The 15,305-nt window shown below is 47.8% G+C and overlaps 1 protein-coding gene across 5 annotated transcripts; it reads left to right on the top strand.

The window, feature by feature from the left end:
• The first annotated feature begins 455 nt into the window (after positions 1 to 455).
• Positions 456 to 11,976, top strand: ZIC3 (Zic family member 3). Of its 5 annotated transcripts, none has more exons than XM_043460067.1 (4): positions 506 to 633; positions 794 to 2,059; positions 3,198 to 3,361; positions 11,404 to 11,959. In XM_043460067.1, exons 2-4 carry the CDS (start codon positions 1,003 to 1,005, stop codon positions 11,551 to 11,553), a joined length of 1,371 nt encoding a protein of 456 aa, XP_043316002.1. In that variant the 5' UTR covers positions 506 to 633; positions 794 to 1,002; the 3' UTR covers positions 11,554 to 11,959. The 5 variants fall into 5 exon arrangements, with proteins under 5 accessions (XP_043316003.1, XP_043316001.1, XP_043316002.1 ...); XM_043460069.1 differs by having other exon boundaries at positions 10,162 to 11,525; XM_043460065.1 differs by lacking the exon at positions 11,404 to 11,959 and adding an exon at positions 4,200 to 5,157.
• Positions 11,977 to 15,305: the final 3,329 nt, after the last annotated feature.

Raw genomic sequence — 15,305 nt, 5'->3', positions numbered from 1 at the left:
GCAGGACTGGACGTCCAGCGGCCAGCCGACGGTGGGAACGATCCTGGCGAGGCAAGGATCATTCATTTGGTCAAAGCGGGTAAAGCGGGCGCGAGGGGTGCTCGCCCGCTTCGGGCGAGGGGGCAGCCGGGGAGAGGCCCTGGCTCCGCCCCGCCGCTCGCCGGCTCGAGCCTGGCTCCAGTTCCCCCACAGCAGCGCCAGCCTCGCGGAGCCCACTCGCGGGTTCCCGGCCGCTACCGCCGCCTCACCTGCCAGGCGCCCGGCCACGGCCCAATCAGCGGCGGCCGCTCGGCCGCGGCTGCCATGTTCCCCGCTCCGCGCTGCCAATCAGCGTGGCGACGGCCAATGGGCTGCGGGGCCGGGGGTCAGGTGACCGCGGGCCAGCTGGCTCCCCATTGGCGCGCGGCGCGCGGCCTCCCGCTCGGTTTATGTGAGAGGAGTGAGTGATTGACTTTATCAGTCCAAGGACACTACTCTGGAGGCGAAGAGGCTGGGACTGGCGCGGCGAGCGGCGAGCACCGAGCCTGCCTCCTGCCTCCTGCCTGCCGGCCGCGAGCCGGCTCTGCTTCTAAGCGCACCCTAGCCGGGAGGCACGAGCCTCCTGGTCCCGCGGCTCTGCGCTCTCGGGGAGAGGTGGGGTGCCCGGGACAGGATTGGCAAACTCCGCCCTCCACTTATTATTTTGCTTATTTTTCTTTGTGCGCGTCTGTTAGTTTGTTAAACCAGATCTAGTTCCAGAATCTTTTCTCCTCCCTTCTCCCCCCCTCCTTCTCCCCCCTCCTCCCCCCTCCAGGTCCTTCTACTTCCCCTCCTCCCTCCTGTCCCTCTGCAGGAGACTCTCTCAGCGACAGAAAGTTGCAGTCCCTGCTTCAGCCTGAGGGATCTCCCGACCACCGTGTCCAACCGTCGCCACCCCTCTTCGACTTCGACTTTGTGGAGCTCTCCTTCTTAAGCACCCTCGATCACATCTGCGAGATCGCTGGTGTCGAAAAAGAATCACCCATGACGATGCTCCTGGACGGAGGCCCGCAGTTCCCGGGGCTGGGAGTGGGCAGCTTCGGCGCGCCGCGCCACCACGAGATGCCCAACCGCGAGCCGGCGGGCATAGGGCTGACTCCCTTCGGGGACTCGCCCCACGCCGCAGCCGCCGCCGCCGCCGCCGCCTTCAAGCTGAGCCCCGCGGCGGCTCATGATCTGTCTTCTGGCCAGAGCTCGGCGTTCACGCCGCAGGGCTCGGGTTACGCCAACGCCCTGGGCCATCATCACCACCACCATCACCACCATCACCACGCCGGCCAGGTGCCCAGCTACGGCGGAGCCGCCTCCGCCGCCTTCAACTCCACGCGCGACTTTCTGTTCCGCCAGCGCGGCTCCGGTCTCGGCGAGGCGGCCTCGGGTGGCGGGCAACACGGGCTCTTCGCCGGCTCGGCGAGTAGCCTGCACGCTCCGGCTGGCATCTCGGAGCCCCCCGGCTACCTGCTCTTCCCCGGGCTGCACGACCAGGGCGCTGGGCACCCGTCGCCCACCGGGCACGTGGACAACAACCAGGTCCATCTGGGGCTGCGCGGAGAGCTGTTCGGCCGCGCTGACCCGTACCGCCCGGTGGCCAGCCCGCGCACGGACCCCTACACGGCCGGCGCGCAGTTCCCGAACTACAGCCCCATGAACATGAACATGGGCGTGAACGTGGCGGCCCACCACGGGCCCGGCGCCTTCTTCCGTTACATGCGACAGCCCATCAAGCAGGAGCTGTCGTGCAAGTGGATCGACGAGGCTCAGCTGAGCCGGCCCAAGAAGAGCTGCGACCGGACCTTCAGCACCATGCACGAGCTGGTGACACATGTCACCATGGAGCATGTCGGGGGCCCGGAGCAGAACAACCACGTCTGCTACTGGGAGGAGTGTCCCCGCGAGGGCAAGTCCTTCAAGGCCAAGTACAAACTGGTCAATCACATTCGGGTGCACACGGGCGAGAAGCCCTTCCCGTGCCCCTTCCCGGGCTGCGGGAAGATCTTCGCCCGCTCCGAGAACCTCAAGATCCACAAGAGGACCCACACAGGTAAGGAGGAGGGCGGGCGGGCGCTGGGTCCGCCGCGGCCGCGCGCCGCCGAGCCGACCTGCCCCGCGAGGGAGCGAGGGGTGGCGGCCGTAGAGAGAGGCGGCGCCCCGCCGGGGCGGTTGGAAGAAGTAGCGCTGTCACGGTCCCTCCACCTCTCGCCCTCCCCGCCCCGCGGCGCTTTTGCCCAGTTCTAACTTCCCGGGCAGACGGCTCTGCGGTCTCAGGAACTAATTGGAACCTTCTCGCGCCCGGGAACCCACTGGCGCCGCCTCTTTTTGTCTCTTTCTGGGTTACTCTGGAGGGACTCCGAACGTGTGCAGAGAAATTGCTCACCAGCGACTTAGCTCTCGGCACCCAGTCGGGGGAGGCAACCATAGAAATGCTAATGAAAACTAACTTTCGGTTACTTCCGCTCTTTTTTACCCTTGATTGGCACATCTCCTAATTAAATGACTGGTACTTTTGTCAAACTATTTTTATTTGGAGTTCCAGGTTCAATTCAGTCCTCCGGGAGGAACGCTAACGTAGAAAAGGCATCCCAGTTTCGTGGCTTGTTCAGAGCATCTTGTAAAACTGTCCGGAGCCCCCTGGATTTATATAGTTTTCTTTTTTCGAACGTTAAGTACAACGACCTCAGCTTTTTAATGCTGGGCTTAGCAAAACCGATGCATTTGAAAGAGGCAAATTAAAAGGTACAAAGAAGGAACTAAAAGGGATTGTCCCGTCCCCGGTCCATTGTCCCTCCCGGGCTTGGCTGCTACGCCGAGATACCGGCTGAACGTGGCAGCGCTCGGAGGCCCCGGGCCGGGTGGCGGGGGGCGGGAGGGGGGGGTACCGCAACTCGAGGGAAACTTTGGAGGAGCCAGGGGCTTGCCCTCCGGCTGGAGAACAAAGGGACGGGCAGGTTCTGGGCCGGCCCTGCCCCACCCCCGCCCCCGACCACCGCTCCCCACCCTAGCAGGCTCAACCCGCGCTCTCCATTTTTCTCCAGGGAAAAGAGATGCCACGGCCGCCCCCAGTCGGCGCTCCCTCTCCGGGCAGACCGCCGGGCGCTCTGTCTTCCGCTGCTCGGCCGGAGGATGCTCCTGGCCCTGACTCTATTTCCCCCCCACCCCCTTTGCATTTCTGCCTTTTGCAGGTGAGAAACCTTTTAAATGTGAATTTGAAGGCTGTGACAGACGCTTTGCCAACAGCAGCGACCGCAAGAAGCACATGCATGTGCACACCTCGGACAAGCCCTATATCTGCAAAGTGTGCGACAAGTCCTACACGCACCCGAGCTCCCTGCGCAAGCACATGAAGGTAATTACCTCTTTATTAGCGGTCGGCGGTTTATAAACACTCTGCCCGACATCGGGCCGCGGAACGGAAGCGCCCGCGCTGCTAACCCTGTATCTTCCACGTTAAATCCGATTTGCTCCAGCGTTGACACCTTGAACCCATTTGGGGGACCTGGATGGGGGACGGGGTGTGGGGGGGCGGGGAGCGGGAGCAAAGTCGGGAGGAGGAGGGAGCGGAGGGAAAGATCAGTTGTTTACTGGGAAGCTCTAACCGAGCTCGCCGGGACTGGAGGTCTCAGTGGCCGCCTCTCCCCGGCTCAACCCGCGATGAGAACCGAGAGTGCCCGCGCCGAACCCGGGGGGCGGGGGGCTGGGGGCTGGGGGCTCCGTTCTTCTTCGGCTTCCGGTAAAACAATAGGGCCGAGGAGCGAGGGGGGATTCCCACGCAATTGTCGGAGCCCTCGCAGCGCACAGGGCGCCCTTGCCACTTTTCTCTGTACCTGCTTTCCCAAGCCAGAGCGGTCTTGGCGAGACTTGGGCCCGGAGTATTTTATAGGGCCCCAAAGACTACGCGCTTACCCCGCTCCAGCCGCGGAGAAAGCATTTCTGAAGGGGCATGAATAAACTAGAGTACTTTATTCCTTTTCCACAATGCCAATCTTAGGACTCAAACTGGTTTTTTGACGAATGTCTTGGGGTTTTCTTACACATAGGTAATGTGGAAATTAAAAACAAAACCCCCAAATCAGCAATATTTTAAGTGGGTCACTGGGCGGTCTTGCTCTTACAGTGCTCTTGTTTTTGCTTGCACAATGCCAGTTGGAATTATATTCATTATAATATATACATGTTAATTTTAGGTTCATGAATCTCAAGGGTCAGATTCCTCCCCTGCTGCCAGTTCAGGCTATGAATCTTCCACTCCACCCGCTATAGCTTCTGCAAACAGTAAAGATACCACTAAAACCCCTTCTGCAGTTCAAACTAGCACCAGCCACAACCCTGGACTTCCTCCCAATTTTAACGAATGGTACGTCTGAGGACAAACACAAACCCTGTTTAACCATAGAATGGACCAAATGCATTTTAAAAAGAAAACTGAGACCAATCAGATGGAAATGGAGTTTTAAGGCAAGAGGCCATATATAGGGCTACATCTGGTTAATTGCAATTGTCCAGGAAGGTTTTTGGGCAAGATCCAAAAGTAGCCGTGCCCTTTTCTCAGGATTAGAAAATATGTTTTGGCATTTGAAGGATTAAAAAAAAAAATCTCACTGCTTTTTCCTCCCCTTTCTCTTGCTCTCTGCTCACCCCATCCCTAAACGCCTTCAGTTCATTTTAACTCTTGTCCTGTTTCTTGAGAGGAAGTTATGGAAGGCTTATTGGTGGTGGTGATGCTAAAACTGATGGAAAAATCTTCGCCTTAGTGGTGATTGTTTAAACTCTCACAGTCTTAAACCGTGCCAAAGTCCTGTTATGTCTTGAACTTTTCCTCAAAGCATTACACTTGTGAATGTATTTTTGTCTAATGGGGTCGAAACTGTTGTTCAGTATTTTTTCAGGCTGAGGATGTGATGTTACTCTACACAAATTGTGACGTTTAGTATACAATTGCCTTTTGTAATAACTTTCTTTTTTGTAAATACATATCCATTGATGCCATATTTATCGTTTGTAATTTAATTATTGCTACAAATGCCGGGAACTGAACAATATTTATGGATAAATGTTTTCTAACAAATTCTGTACAGCTTTTGATTATAACCGCTTTAGCATTAAAATTTATTGTTTTGAAAGAAGAACACAATTTACAATTTTTGAACCACTGACTCCTTTCTCTTGTTTTGTAACAGCCTCCTTCTACAAAGAGGAGACGTGAACAAATGAAATCTTGTTTGTTGGTATTTATAACTCACTCAGATCCCTTTTTTAATTGTTAAATTATTTTTCTATTGCAGTATAGATTCTTTACAGTGTCAGTTTCCATCTGGGAAGACCCTCCTTTCTTTAGCTCAGATGGTTGTTTAACTGCGAGTTTAAATGTGTTTGTCCTGGATTTTCGGCATGCAAATCAAATATTACTGATCAATTCAGTTAGTGGCCATGACATCTCAATCTTGTACTTCAAAGACTGAGAAGCTGGATTTAATCATCCCTGCCCTACATATATAAACCTAAGGTAACCTAATGAGTTTTATGTCCCTTAGTTTTTTATTATCTTACATAAAAATGAACACTGCGGCAGGATGCATGTCTGTCTATTCTATCGAGAGATCACCCATATACCTATATATGTTTGTATCTATGACGTATCTAATCTGCCTATCAAATCTAGCTATCTATATATTTTCGAAAGTAAGCATATGTCTGAAACAGTGATGACGAGTAAGGCCAGTCGAGGCGTGCTTACTTATGATGAAAGTGCTTCTTAAAAGAACCATAGTCCATTTACAATTTTGGAAGGCACAGGTTGGTTTGTTTTGCTGTATATAGTTCAATTCGTAATTATCACAATTATTCATAACATTTTTATAGCGGTGTAATTGCAGCTGTTCTGAAATGTTATGGAAAGAAAAAACATTTGCAAAATATGTATTTTTAAAAGTTCATGGTTTGTAGGCAAAGATGTTAAGAGCATTGTTTCCATTAAAATCAATAACAATGAAAAATGGTTGTTTGCTTTGTGATAAAATATTAACAATCTATTTAATCTTAAGTAAAGCAACTCATTTGGACAGACAGTTTTTTTACAGTTGTTATATGAAAAAGAAACATTACTATTTGGGGGGGGTGGAGTGGGTAGAGTATTGAGGGCTTTTTTTTTTTTTTTACTAATTTAGGGTGCTGTTTAATATTAAGAGCCCAATCTCTGCATGAATAACCAACTTGCAAATCAGCAAATAGAATGGTGGAGATAAGGAATTGTAAAGAATTTAGAAATGTAATGAATAGGCTTAAGTATCTCCTTCTCTTGAAGGGGCAGTACTCTAGGATTTTTGGTGGCAGTCAGTTTGGTATTATACATAATCATTTTGAATTCTAGAATTTTGTTTATTGTTCTTTTTGAAGAAATAAAGTCTTGGCACATCTATTTATGTTATAACATTTTTGTATTTGGTGCCTGATTTTTTTTCCATGTTCAAATAAATCAACCTTAAATTGAAAGAGAAGTTCTGATGATTAAAAGAAACTTTGATTCCTTGGATACAGTTGAAACAGTCTGTTTTAAGTTATCTACTGATCTTTGTCAACAGACAATTAGTTATTGACAGTTTCTAATTGCACATTGCTTTGGATGTGATTTCTTGTTTGTGGAGAATGGGTTTTTTTTTTTTTCACTTTCCTCCACCAGTAGACAAGGCAAAGGCCTGAATGCCATGAACGGATTGGGATGCCTTCACAAGTGTGAGCAGGTAACCTGGTCAGTCTACTGCTCCTACCCCCAGACATTCTAGTCTTGACCTTGACATTGAGGGTGCTGGACCAAATTCCTATTTCAGGAGTTTTCCTTCACTTCAAACCAGAAAGCATTTTAAATGCTCAGCAAGTTTTCAGAAAGTGTGTACTCATAAAATTGGCTTTACATGTGTTCCAACTGAAGTCTAAATAATGTTTTTCTTCTGAAATGTGCATTTAACTTCCACAGTTTACTGTTTTCTCTATGATTTTTCTCTCCACCCCCAACTTAACCTAACCTTAAATGACAGTAAAGTGATGGGTTGGATGCAAGATTATTTCAAAATCTTGCTTCTCCCACCCCCCATTAAATACATTAAACAGACATCTCCTTAGGAGACATTAAGAGTTTGATCTTTCTTTACAAGGCTTGAAATTATTCTGCCATGAAAATTTACAGTAGAGCATTGTGTCCTAAGAGGGGAAGATGTGAATTAACAATGATGATAACCAATATTAAGATAATGTGAAAGTTTTGCCCCTCTACATGATATCCTTTAATATGGATGTAGCATTGTTATCTTGCAAATAGTCTATCCCTCTGCCCTTGTCATTTGTTGCAAAGAAAACTTAATTTTAGTAGAAAACTTTTGACCGATTTTCTTTCTATAATCTGACTCTGGGAGTACATATTCTTTAATTTTCAGTAAGTCTCTTAAAGAATACGCACACCCACACCCACTCCCCGCCCAAAAACAACAAAAACTTTTGCAACCCTAAAGATAGATAAGCTGGAAAACATGAATGTCAACTGGATTCTTAGTAAGAGAATGGTTATTTTACTTCTTGCACCTGGTAAGACCTTTGTTAAAAGTCCATTATCTTTTCCAAAATGGGTGGTTTAGTTTAAAATTTCCACGAAGGTGTCTATTTTCACGCAGACAGAAGCCTGGACTTCATCCAGTTTGGAAGGTTAAAGATCAGGGTCCAGGCTAAGCAGGGCTGTGGGTCCTAACTACCGCGGAGGTTGAAGAACTAACAGGGACCGCCTCTGCTCACAAAGCCTCCCAGGAAAGTTGTGTTCAGGACTTCCTCGCCCCTCCCACCCTGCTCGCCGCCCGCTGTCTCTTCGCCCCTGGCTCCTTCTCCCCTTATAAAGCCCCCAAAACAAACGAAAAATGCCTAAGGGCCTTGGCCCTTAAGTTTCTGAAAGTCGCCTCCGGTCTGCCCATCTCCTGAAGCGCGGGATCTCAGCCCCGCAGCCGGGCTGGTTTTCTTTCGGGCGGTCTTCCCCCTCGAGACCCAAGTCTAGTCGGGCTCGGCCCCGGGACGAGACGTCGCGGAAGTCAGGGCTCCCGCTCGGGGTCCTCAGGACCCTCGTGGGGGCGCCCGGGGTCCCTATGCACACAGCAAGTTCTTGCCAAGCCCGGTCGAAGCTGGGGCCGGGGGGGAGGGGACCTCATTTCCTAGGGTCAATTCTCTTGCGGTCTCGGCCCGCTGACCCTTTGACCTCCACCTACAGGGCCCTTGGCGGCCGTAAGCCGGCGGTCGCCCGGGCTCCGAGGACGCTTCGCGCCCCATCGCCTCCCGGCCTCATTAGGCCGGCGGGGCTGTAAAGCAGGAATCAGCCGCTGCCTAATCCGGACCTGGGGTCAATACGAGCCCAAACAATGGTGAGCTCCGAAGGCCACAGCGCAGCGCTGGCCGCAAACTTTGTGTTCCATTCATTTTCTGAAGGCGGTGGCGGTGGGGTGGGGGAGGGAGGGGAAGTACTCGCACGCCCGAAGGCCGATCCCGGCGCCCGGGGCTCTTCAGCGAGCGTCCCCACTCTCCGGCCCTCCCGGTTTCATCTCCGCGCCAGGGTTTGGGAAGGGCCGGCAGGGCTCGGGGCCCGGTTCGCGGCCCGCGCGAGGGCCCAAGGGCTGGCCTAGAGGGGGCCGCCCCCGCGCCAAAAACAAGACTTTGAAGTGGGTTTTTAGCGTGCACGTGTGAGAGCCGCGCCGGGGCCGGAGCGGGGGCCCGCTGGGAGGAAAGCGGAGGCTCCGGCCCGGACCGCCCCCCTCCTCCCCCGCGCCCCGTCGCTCCGGCCTTTTCAAGCCGCGGCCGGGAGCCCGCCGGCCGCCCGCGCCCCGAGCCCGCGCTGCGCGCAGGCGCACAACCCGCAGCCGTCGAGTCAGATTTCGCTGCGAGGGGGCGGCGGGGGAGAGTTGAAAGCGGCTCGGCGGCGCCGCGGCCTCGGCCGGGCCGGGAAGGGGGGCGGAGGGCCGGACGGAGGGGGGAGGGGGGCTGGTTTTGGGGCGGCTCTCGGGTCGGAAACATGGCGGCCGGATGCGAACCCCCGCGGAGCGCAGCAAAGCGCTGACGGCGGGCTGCCGAACTGTTGTGTGGTTTCAACTCCCTTTTATTCCTCGGCTCGGAGCGCCTCGCGGGAGAATGTAGGTCGTGGCGGCCGAGCGCAAAATTGTTTAAAAAAAAAAAAAAAAAAAACGGAAGCGGAGAAGTTCTTCCAGGGCATCCTGGGCGTGGGAAGTTGGCGAGCCTTCTGGGGGCTGGGGTTCCCGGGGGGGGGGGGCTTGGACCTGAAATCTACCCGAGGCCTCCCCACCCTCCGGGCCCGACCGAAAGCGTTTCTCCCCCGGCGCCTCGGGGGTGGGGGATGCCGTTTTGAGCTTCGTGCCCGAGTCGGGATCCCCCAGCACCTTCGAGTCGCGAAAAATGCCAAGGAGTGGACACTGTTCTCTTCCAGGACAATGGCGGGGCGCGTGAGCGGAGCAAGGAGGCACCGTTTCCAAACCAGGTGCCCTGGATTAGCCGCACGGATAAGCCATTGCGAGTTCGAACCCTCCACGTTGCTCAGGCCCGGTTTTCTGCATATCTCATTTAAACGCGGGCCTATGAAAAATAGCACTGTGTGAGCTTTTGTGTGTGCTGTTAACAGCTGGTGGTCTTACGAAAAAAGGGGCGGGAGGGAAGGCCATGATTCCGAAAACTTTCATTCAGCTTTTGCTTAAACCGCCTTAATGCTGGCGTGTGAAAGAACCCCTGGTAGCTCTGGGATCTCGAGTCCGTGTTTTCTCTGCAGGGAAAATGCAGCAGATGTCTTTCGTGAGGGGAAAAAAAATGTGGGCTTTTAAAAATGTAGTTATTGACCCCCGTCTCCTCTAGGAAAATAAGCGGCACGCATTCTTTCAGGTTGCGTCTTCGTGGAGGCCAACAGCTAAACGAAAAGATAGCCTTCTGGGCTGCCCACTGGCGAGGATTTGGGCTCCTGAAGGTGTGGGCCAGCTCCCGAGGGCCACCTTGAGAAGGGCCCCAGGTGGGTGGGCAGGTCATTAGCAAAGCTGGCCCAGATCTGGGGGGAAATCTGCAAAACAGTGCCTTTATCTGCAGAGAACAATTGATGGGGTTGTCTTTCCTCCTTTTCAGTGCACAAAGAAGACGGCTTTGGAGCAAGAATTTGGAATATGCATTTAAGTTGTCGTGCTTTGCATTGGAAACCCCTGGGCAATTAAAATAAGCCTGCCTTGTAGTATTTTCTGTCCTTTTCTTATGTGTGGTTCCTGCAAGTCAAAGGGGCTGGAGTCCCTTCTGCAGTTTGGAAACTTGTTTTGAAATAGTCACCAAACAAATTTTTACCCCTTTGGGTGAAGTTTGCTTCCAGGGTTCAGCCTCTTCACCCCACCCCCTGACTGGAATAGAGTATTGACATCTTTGAGAGAGCAAAGGAGGTAGATGGTGCTTGCTGTATATTTTTCCATGCTGTAGTTTGAACCCTGAGATTTGAGCTTTTTCCTGGCTCAATCTCTTGGTACCAAAAGTGTGGAAAATGAAAAGTTCATTAACTTGAAAAATCTTTAGCCAATGGGTAGGCAGTTTGTCTCTCTGAGAACCGCAGTGCCCAGAACGTCTCTAAGATTGACTTTGGAATCAAGCTAAAGATGCACTGGTGAACTATCTCCCCTGGATACCTGCGGTGTTCTTTGGGTCATTTGACATGGTAACACTGTGGTTGATTTTCATAAGAGTTACATGAATGGAATTTCTTCTAAACTGGACGAATGACAAATTGGTAGAACTCTTATATTTGTTTGAATTTTGACTCCAAAGGGCACTGCTTTTCCCTCTGAGGTTTGGTTTCTACCATCACTATTGAAATTTACAGCTTGAAAAACACTAAGTTCGCAGGAAGCCTTTAAAGGGGGGAATGTTCAGAGGACTTGGACTAATAATAACACAGGAGCAAAACTTCTTTGAATAAGATTCTTATTGCCAAAAATCTGTTGAAACTAAAGAAAACATTTCTTTAAAAATCATCTAATAGAGCAAACAATTTTGTATATTTTACTGTGATGACAGTCCAACCTGTTTACTAATCTGATGAATAGAGAAATGTGAGCCCTATAGTAACTGGAAGAATAGCCTTCACCAAATGGCAAGTTTCTATGTTTGTTCTCTGATAGAATGTATATGTTGTCTAATGTGTTTATTAAAACACAACCTATGTAAAGACCATTTGAGCATAAGGTGTTAAAAATAGAAGATTCCATTGTGTTTTATTATACGCTAGCATTTAAAACAACATATCCAGTAATGTTTTATGATGTTTTTCTAAGAGTAAATGTAGCTTGTTTTGACCTATCTGCAGTTCACTTTTTGTTTTTTTGCCAGTGTTGTCCTGCTTGGTATCCGGGACAGTCTCTAATTCCTGACGAAGAACTTGATACTGACGTTGGTATGCAGCAGCCAGCCCTCCATAACACTACCTATCCTAAATGCAGGGTTAATGCCGAACCTACTGTGCAAGAAATGATTTACTGATGAGGTTTCAAAGAAAACCACATCAATTTGGATGTCTGTTACCTTGAAGTGATCATTTTAAGAGTAGTAGCTTCTTCCCTAGGTATAAAAAGACTATTTTCTTCTTTGGTGTATTTCATTCTGTGTTGAGCAATCATTTGTGAAATGAAAAAGCAAAAAAGCACCCCCCCACACACACACCTCCAACCAATTTAGGATAATAAACTAGAAGATGGAGGTGAAGACTAGCCTAATTCAGTGTGTATTATCTCATGCATTGTGTTGACCTTGTTGAAAATCTCTTTCAAATATCTGCATTCCACATGTGTAACTAAAGTGTTTAAAACTAGAAATATGAATGCTTGTTTTGTTAATTTCTTGTTTGTGTTCAAAAAGCAACATCCAGAATCTCTACAATTGACTTAAATAAAACCATTTAAATTATTTTTTGTGATTATTGTTTTATTGCAGTGACAACCATAGCCCCTAACTAAATCCTCAGTGATCAAATAACCTTGATTAACCTGTTGAATTGGGACAATTTATATTCTGTTCACATCTTTCATGATATAGCTTGGCTTTCACTGAGCAATAAACTTGGGGAAAAAACCCAACCTGCTGAACAAACCCCAACCGTTTTGAGCTCACAGTGTTTTTCCGGAGGAACTCAGGGCCAGGTGCTGGGGAGGTCCTGGGGACCTCCAGGGGAGGGGAGAAATTCAGAGTCAAGGATTGATTGGGATGATTAGAAGGAAGGACTGGAGATAGGAGTTTGGAGGAAAAAAAAGAGCATTTGAACACCACTATCTGGATGAGAGAGGAAAAGACAAAGCTGAAAATAACCTTAAAAGAGAAAGGAGGGCCTCTGGAAAGGGGACGTTGCAGCATAGCACATTATATGGATATAATTCAGAAGCTCCAAAGTGGTTCTTGGGGCGGACAACTTGGCAACCATTGATTAGAACACTTACAGAATCATGGAATATAGGTGTTATTAAAACACAAGTTGTTGTTAATTAACTGTAGTGTTAGAGAAGATGAAGACACTTCAGAGAAATTCTTCAAACTCCAGATACTTGATTTCTCATTTTAAATTTAACATCTGTAATCTGATGTGATCTCTGAGTGGCCATCATTCTATTTATTTGACGTGATTATGCCATGATGAGGTATTGTAAAATTGCAGCCTGATAGAGTATATTGCTATTGGTTCTTTAGGTCCAATTTTATTAAAATTTCTGCTAAGTAGACTGATGATACTGTAATTTTTTAAGTAGAGGGAAAAACTGCTCCTCTCCCTCTGATTTTTGTTGTTCATTTACATCAAGAGTGGGTGTACAGTCCAGTCAGGAAAGACTGTGATTCTTAGCTCCCTAGAACTTGACATTCATCTATCCCCCTAGAAAGATGTTAGTAGGAATTTTTATTTTGTTTTTAAGAACAAGAACTGTGTTCTTTCAGACAGGCAGTGGAGTGTTATAATGGGATTATTAAAAAAACCCTTGGAAAGGTAAACTACCAAGTTGTGCATGAGCCAACTGCACTGTGATAATAATACCTCCTAGGGTTATTCTAAGGATTAAGCAAGAAAATGTCCATAAAGAGCCTGGCACAGAGTAGGGCCTGGACAAATGTTAATTTGCTTCCTTTCCTCTTGCAGGTAACTATTGTTTCATTGCTTTGGGGTGGTTTCGTACTTTTAATATTATGGAATATTTTACTAAAAACATAGTGATTTGTACTGGGGTGCAAATTAATGCAGTTTCAGAAAATAAATGGAGACTTAGGGCACCTAAGAAATACTGCATTTCATAAGCATAATCACTAGATCAGGCATGTGAGTTTATGAACATAGCTATGAATATTTAAACACATAAAATTAAAATGTTATTAAATGCCTGTTGTTCATTATCTTCCAATGAATACACTTAACTCTTAGATTAAAAGTAAGTTGTGTACTTAAAAAAATCTGTAAACATAGTAATTTAATGGTTAATTTGACAAAATTTTTTACTTTAGTCAACAGCTTCTTATTATATTTAAATGACAATTTTACAATGCGAAAATTGGCATTCACATTTAAGGAAAAGATTAAATCTTATGATGCCTTAAATTATTCAGTTTCCCTCTACTAAATTTATGTTAGTATTATGCGGGTGTGACTATAGAGTAATGAGGCTGATTTTCTTGTGGGGCTTGGAAGCTTGCTCTGAAGGCAATTCCCAGAGAGGAGTCCCCAAAATGTTTGACCAATGTCAGGATCCTTAGAATGAGTTTATGGACTCCCTAGGTGATGGCCTCACTTCAGATACAAAGCGAACACCAGCCACCAGTCATTACAGCCATACTTTTGTTTTTTATTATGCTTTTAAAGGATACCCTGATTATTTTATGTTAATAAAATTGAGACTTAAATGAAAATGTAGAAAGTCTCTATTACAGCATTATGAAATGTATTTTTTACAGCCATATGTCTATGCAGTAAAACAAGACAGAAATACCAACACACGAAGCTCTTCCCAGAGGAACTGACGGGCGAGAATTTCTTTCCTTCTCACGGATTTTGGGGGCTTGGAGCTTCCCAGAGAGTCTGTACTGCTGCATGATAATGGCTTTTGTATAGAGGCCTGGGGGACGTTTCATTATTCCTTTCTTCATTGGTTTAGCACCTTTGTCTATCTTTCTTCCTGACCCCGCCCTATTAGAAGCGCAGGTCCAAGGTGGTGGTAAACTTGTTTTGAGTATTGGTTTGTTGTCACCGAGTAAGAACAAGGTTATATTAAAGAACCAACTTGAAAACTGATGTCTAGTGCAATGCTGTGGTGCCTCCCCTGGATGGACCCTCCTATAGGTGTGATCACTCTGGAGTCCAAAAATCCAGTCAGCCCAGCCTTTTCCTATAGAACAGGAAAGGGGGGTGGGGGTGGGGCAGGAGAACACCCTCTTAGGTTTTTCTTAGAGAAGAATTGAAGTGCCTGCTTTTTTTTTTTTTTTTGTACTTTGGGTTAAAAGCCCTTTGGTCATCAGAAACCTCACTAAAGAAATGAGAAAAATGTTATTGCTAAAGATTCCCTCTGTAAATGTCCCAGAGTCGATAATAGGAGCCTATTTGTAGTACAGATAAATAAATGCATTTTAACATCTTGATATAAATCCAGTGCATGGAAATTGTTTACAAATGATTCACTAATGTTACCCAGCCAGAATCTTACACGGAAAAGCTACACTCATATTCTATTTTTGCAGCTAATCATCCACAGAATGTGTAATTGGTTAGGCCAGCTGATAAGATTTCTTTAGAGATTTCACTATTCTTTACAAAAATATTTAGTCAGGGTATCCGCTGAGATGTGACGTCTTATTGGTTGTGGTGATAACCCAATACAGAAGGTGTTCCGTTAACTTCTGACCATTGACATATTAAATGAAGATGTTCAGTTGAGCAACATCAGTGATTTCAATTGATTCATCAATTGCCAGTATCTAGCAGCCATCATGTTTCACTTTGCTAACAAGCTGATACCCCACATCTGATGCCAACAACTCTGGTCTTTCAAACAAATGACATGTTTGATAAAGAAATCTTTTCAAAATCATTATGCACTTCAGCATTTGTCTTTTCTTCCAGCACAGCATCTGTGCATCTGTTCCATCAGGCGTCTATTCCTTGATCATTTCTGAGCCTTCCATGATTTTTGAGCCTGATTTGCGGGTATATCAAGGATATGAAATGAAGCTGCTTCTTCCATTGAATGTTCCAGTGAAACACAACG

The sequence above is a fragment of the Cervus canadensis genome, chromosome X (genome assembly GCF_019320065.1).
Source record: "Cervus canadensis isolate Bull #8, Minnesota chromosome X, ASM1932006v1, whole genome shotgun sequence".
Classification (NCBI taxonomy): Eukaryota; Metazoa; Chordata; class Mammalia; order Artiodactyla; family Cervidae; genus Cervus; species Cervus canadensis.
This window is presented reverse-complemented; position numbering and strand designations above follow the sequence as displayed.

What these genes read in the sequence shown, in the direction of transcription:
- ZIC3 (XM_043460066.1), top strand. Translation starts at nt 1,003, where the DNA reads ATGACGATGCTCCTGGACGGAGGCCCGCAGTTCCCGGGGCTGGGAGTG. An exon ending in CCACAAGAGGACCCACACAG is followed by an intron (nt 2,060 to 3,197) that starts GTAAGGAGGAGG and finishes TGCCTTTTGCAG; the next exon opens with GTGAGAAACCTTTTAAATGT. An exon ending in CCCTGCGCAAGCACATGAAG is followed by an intron (nt 3,362 to 4,199) that starts GTAATTACCTCT and finishes TGTTAATTTTAG; the next exon opens with GTTCATGAATCTCAAGGGTC.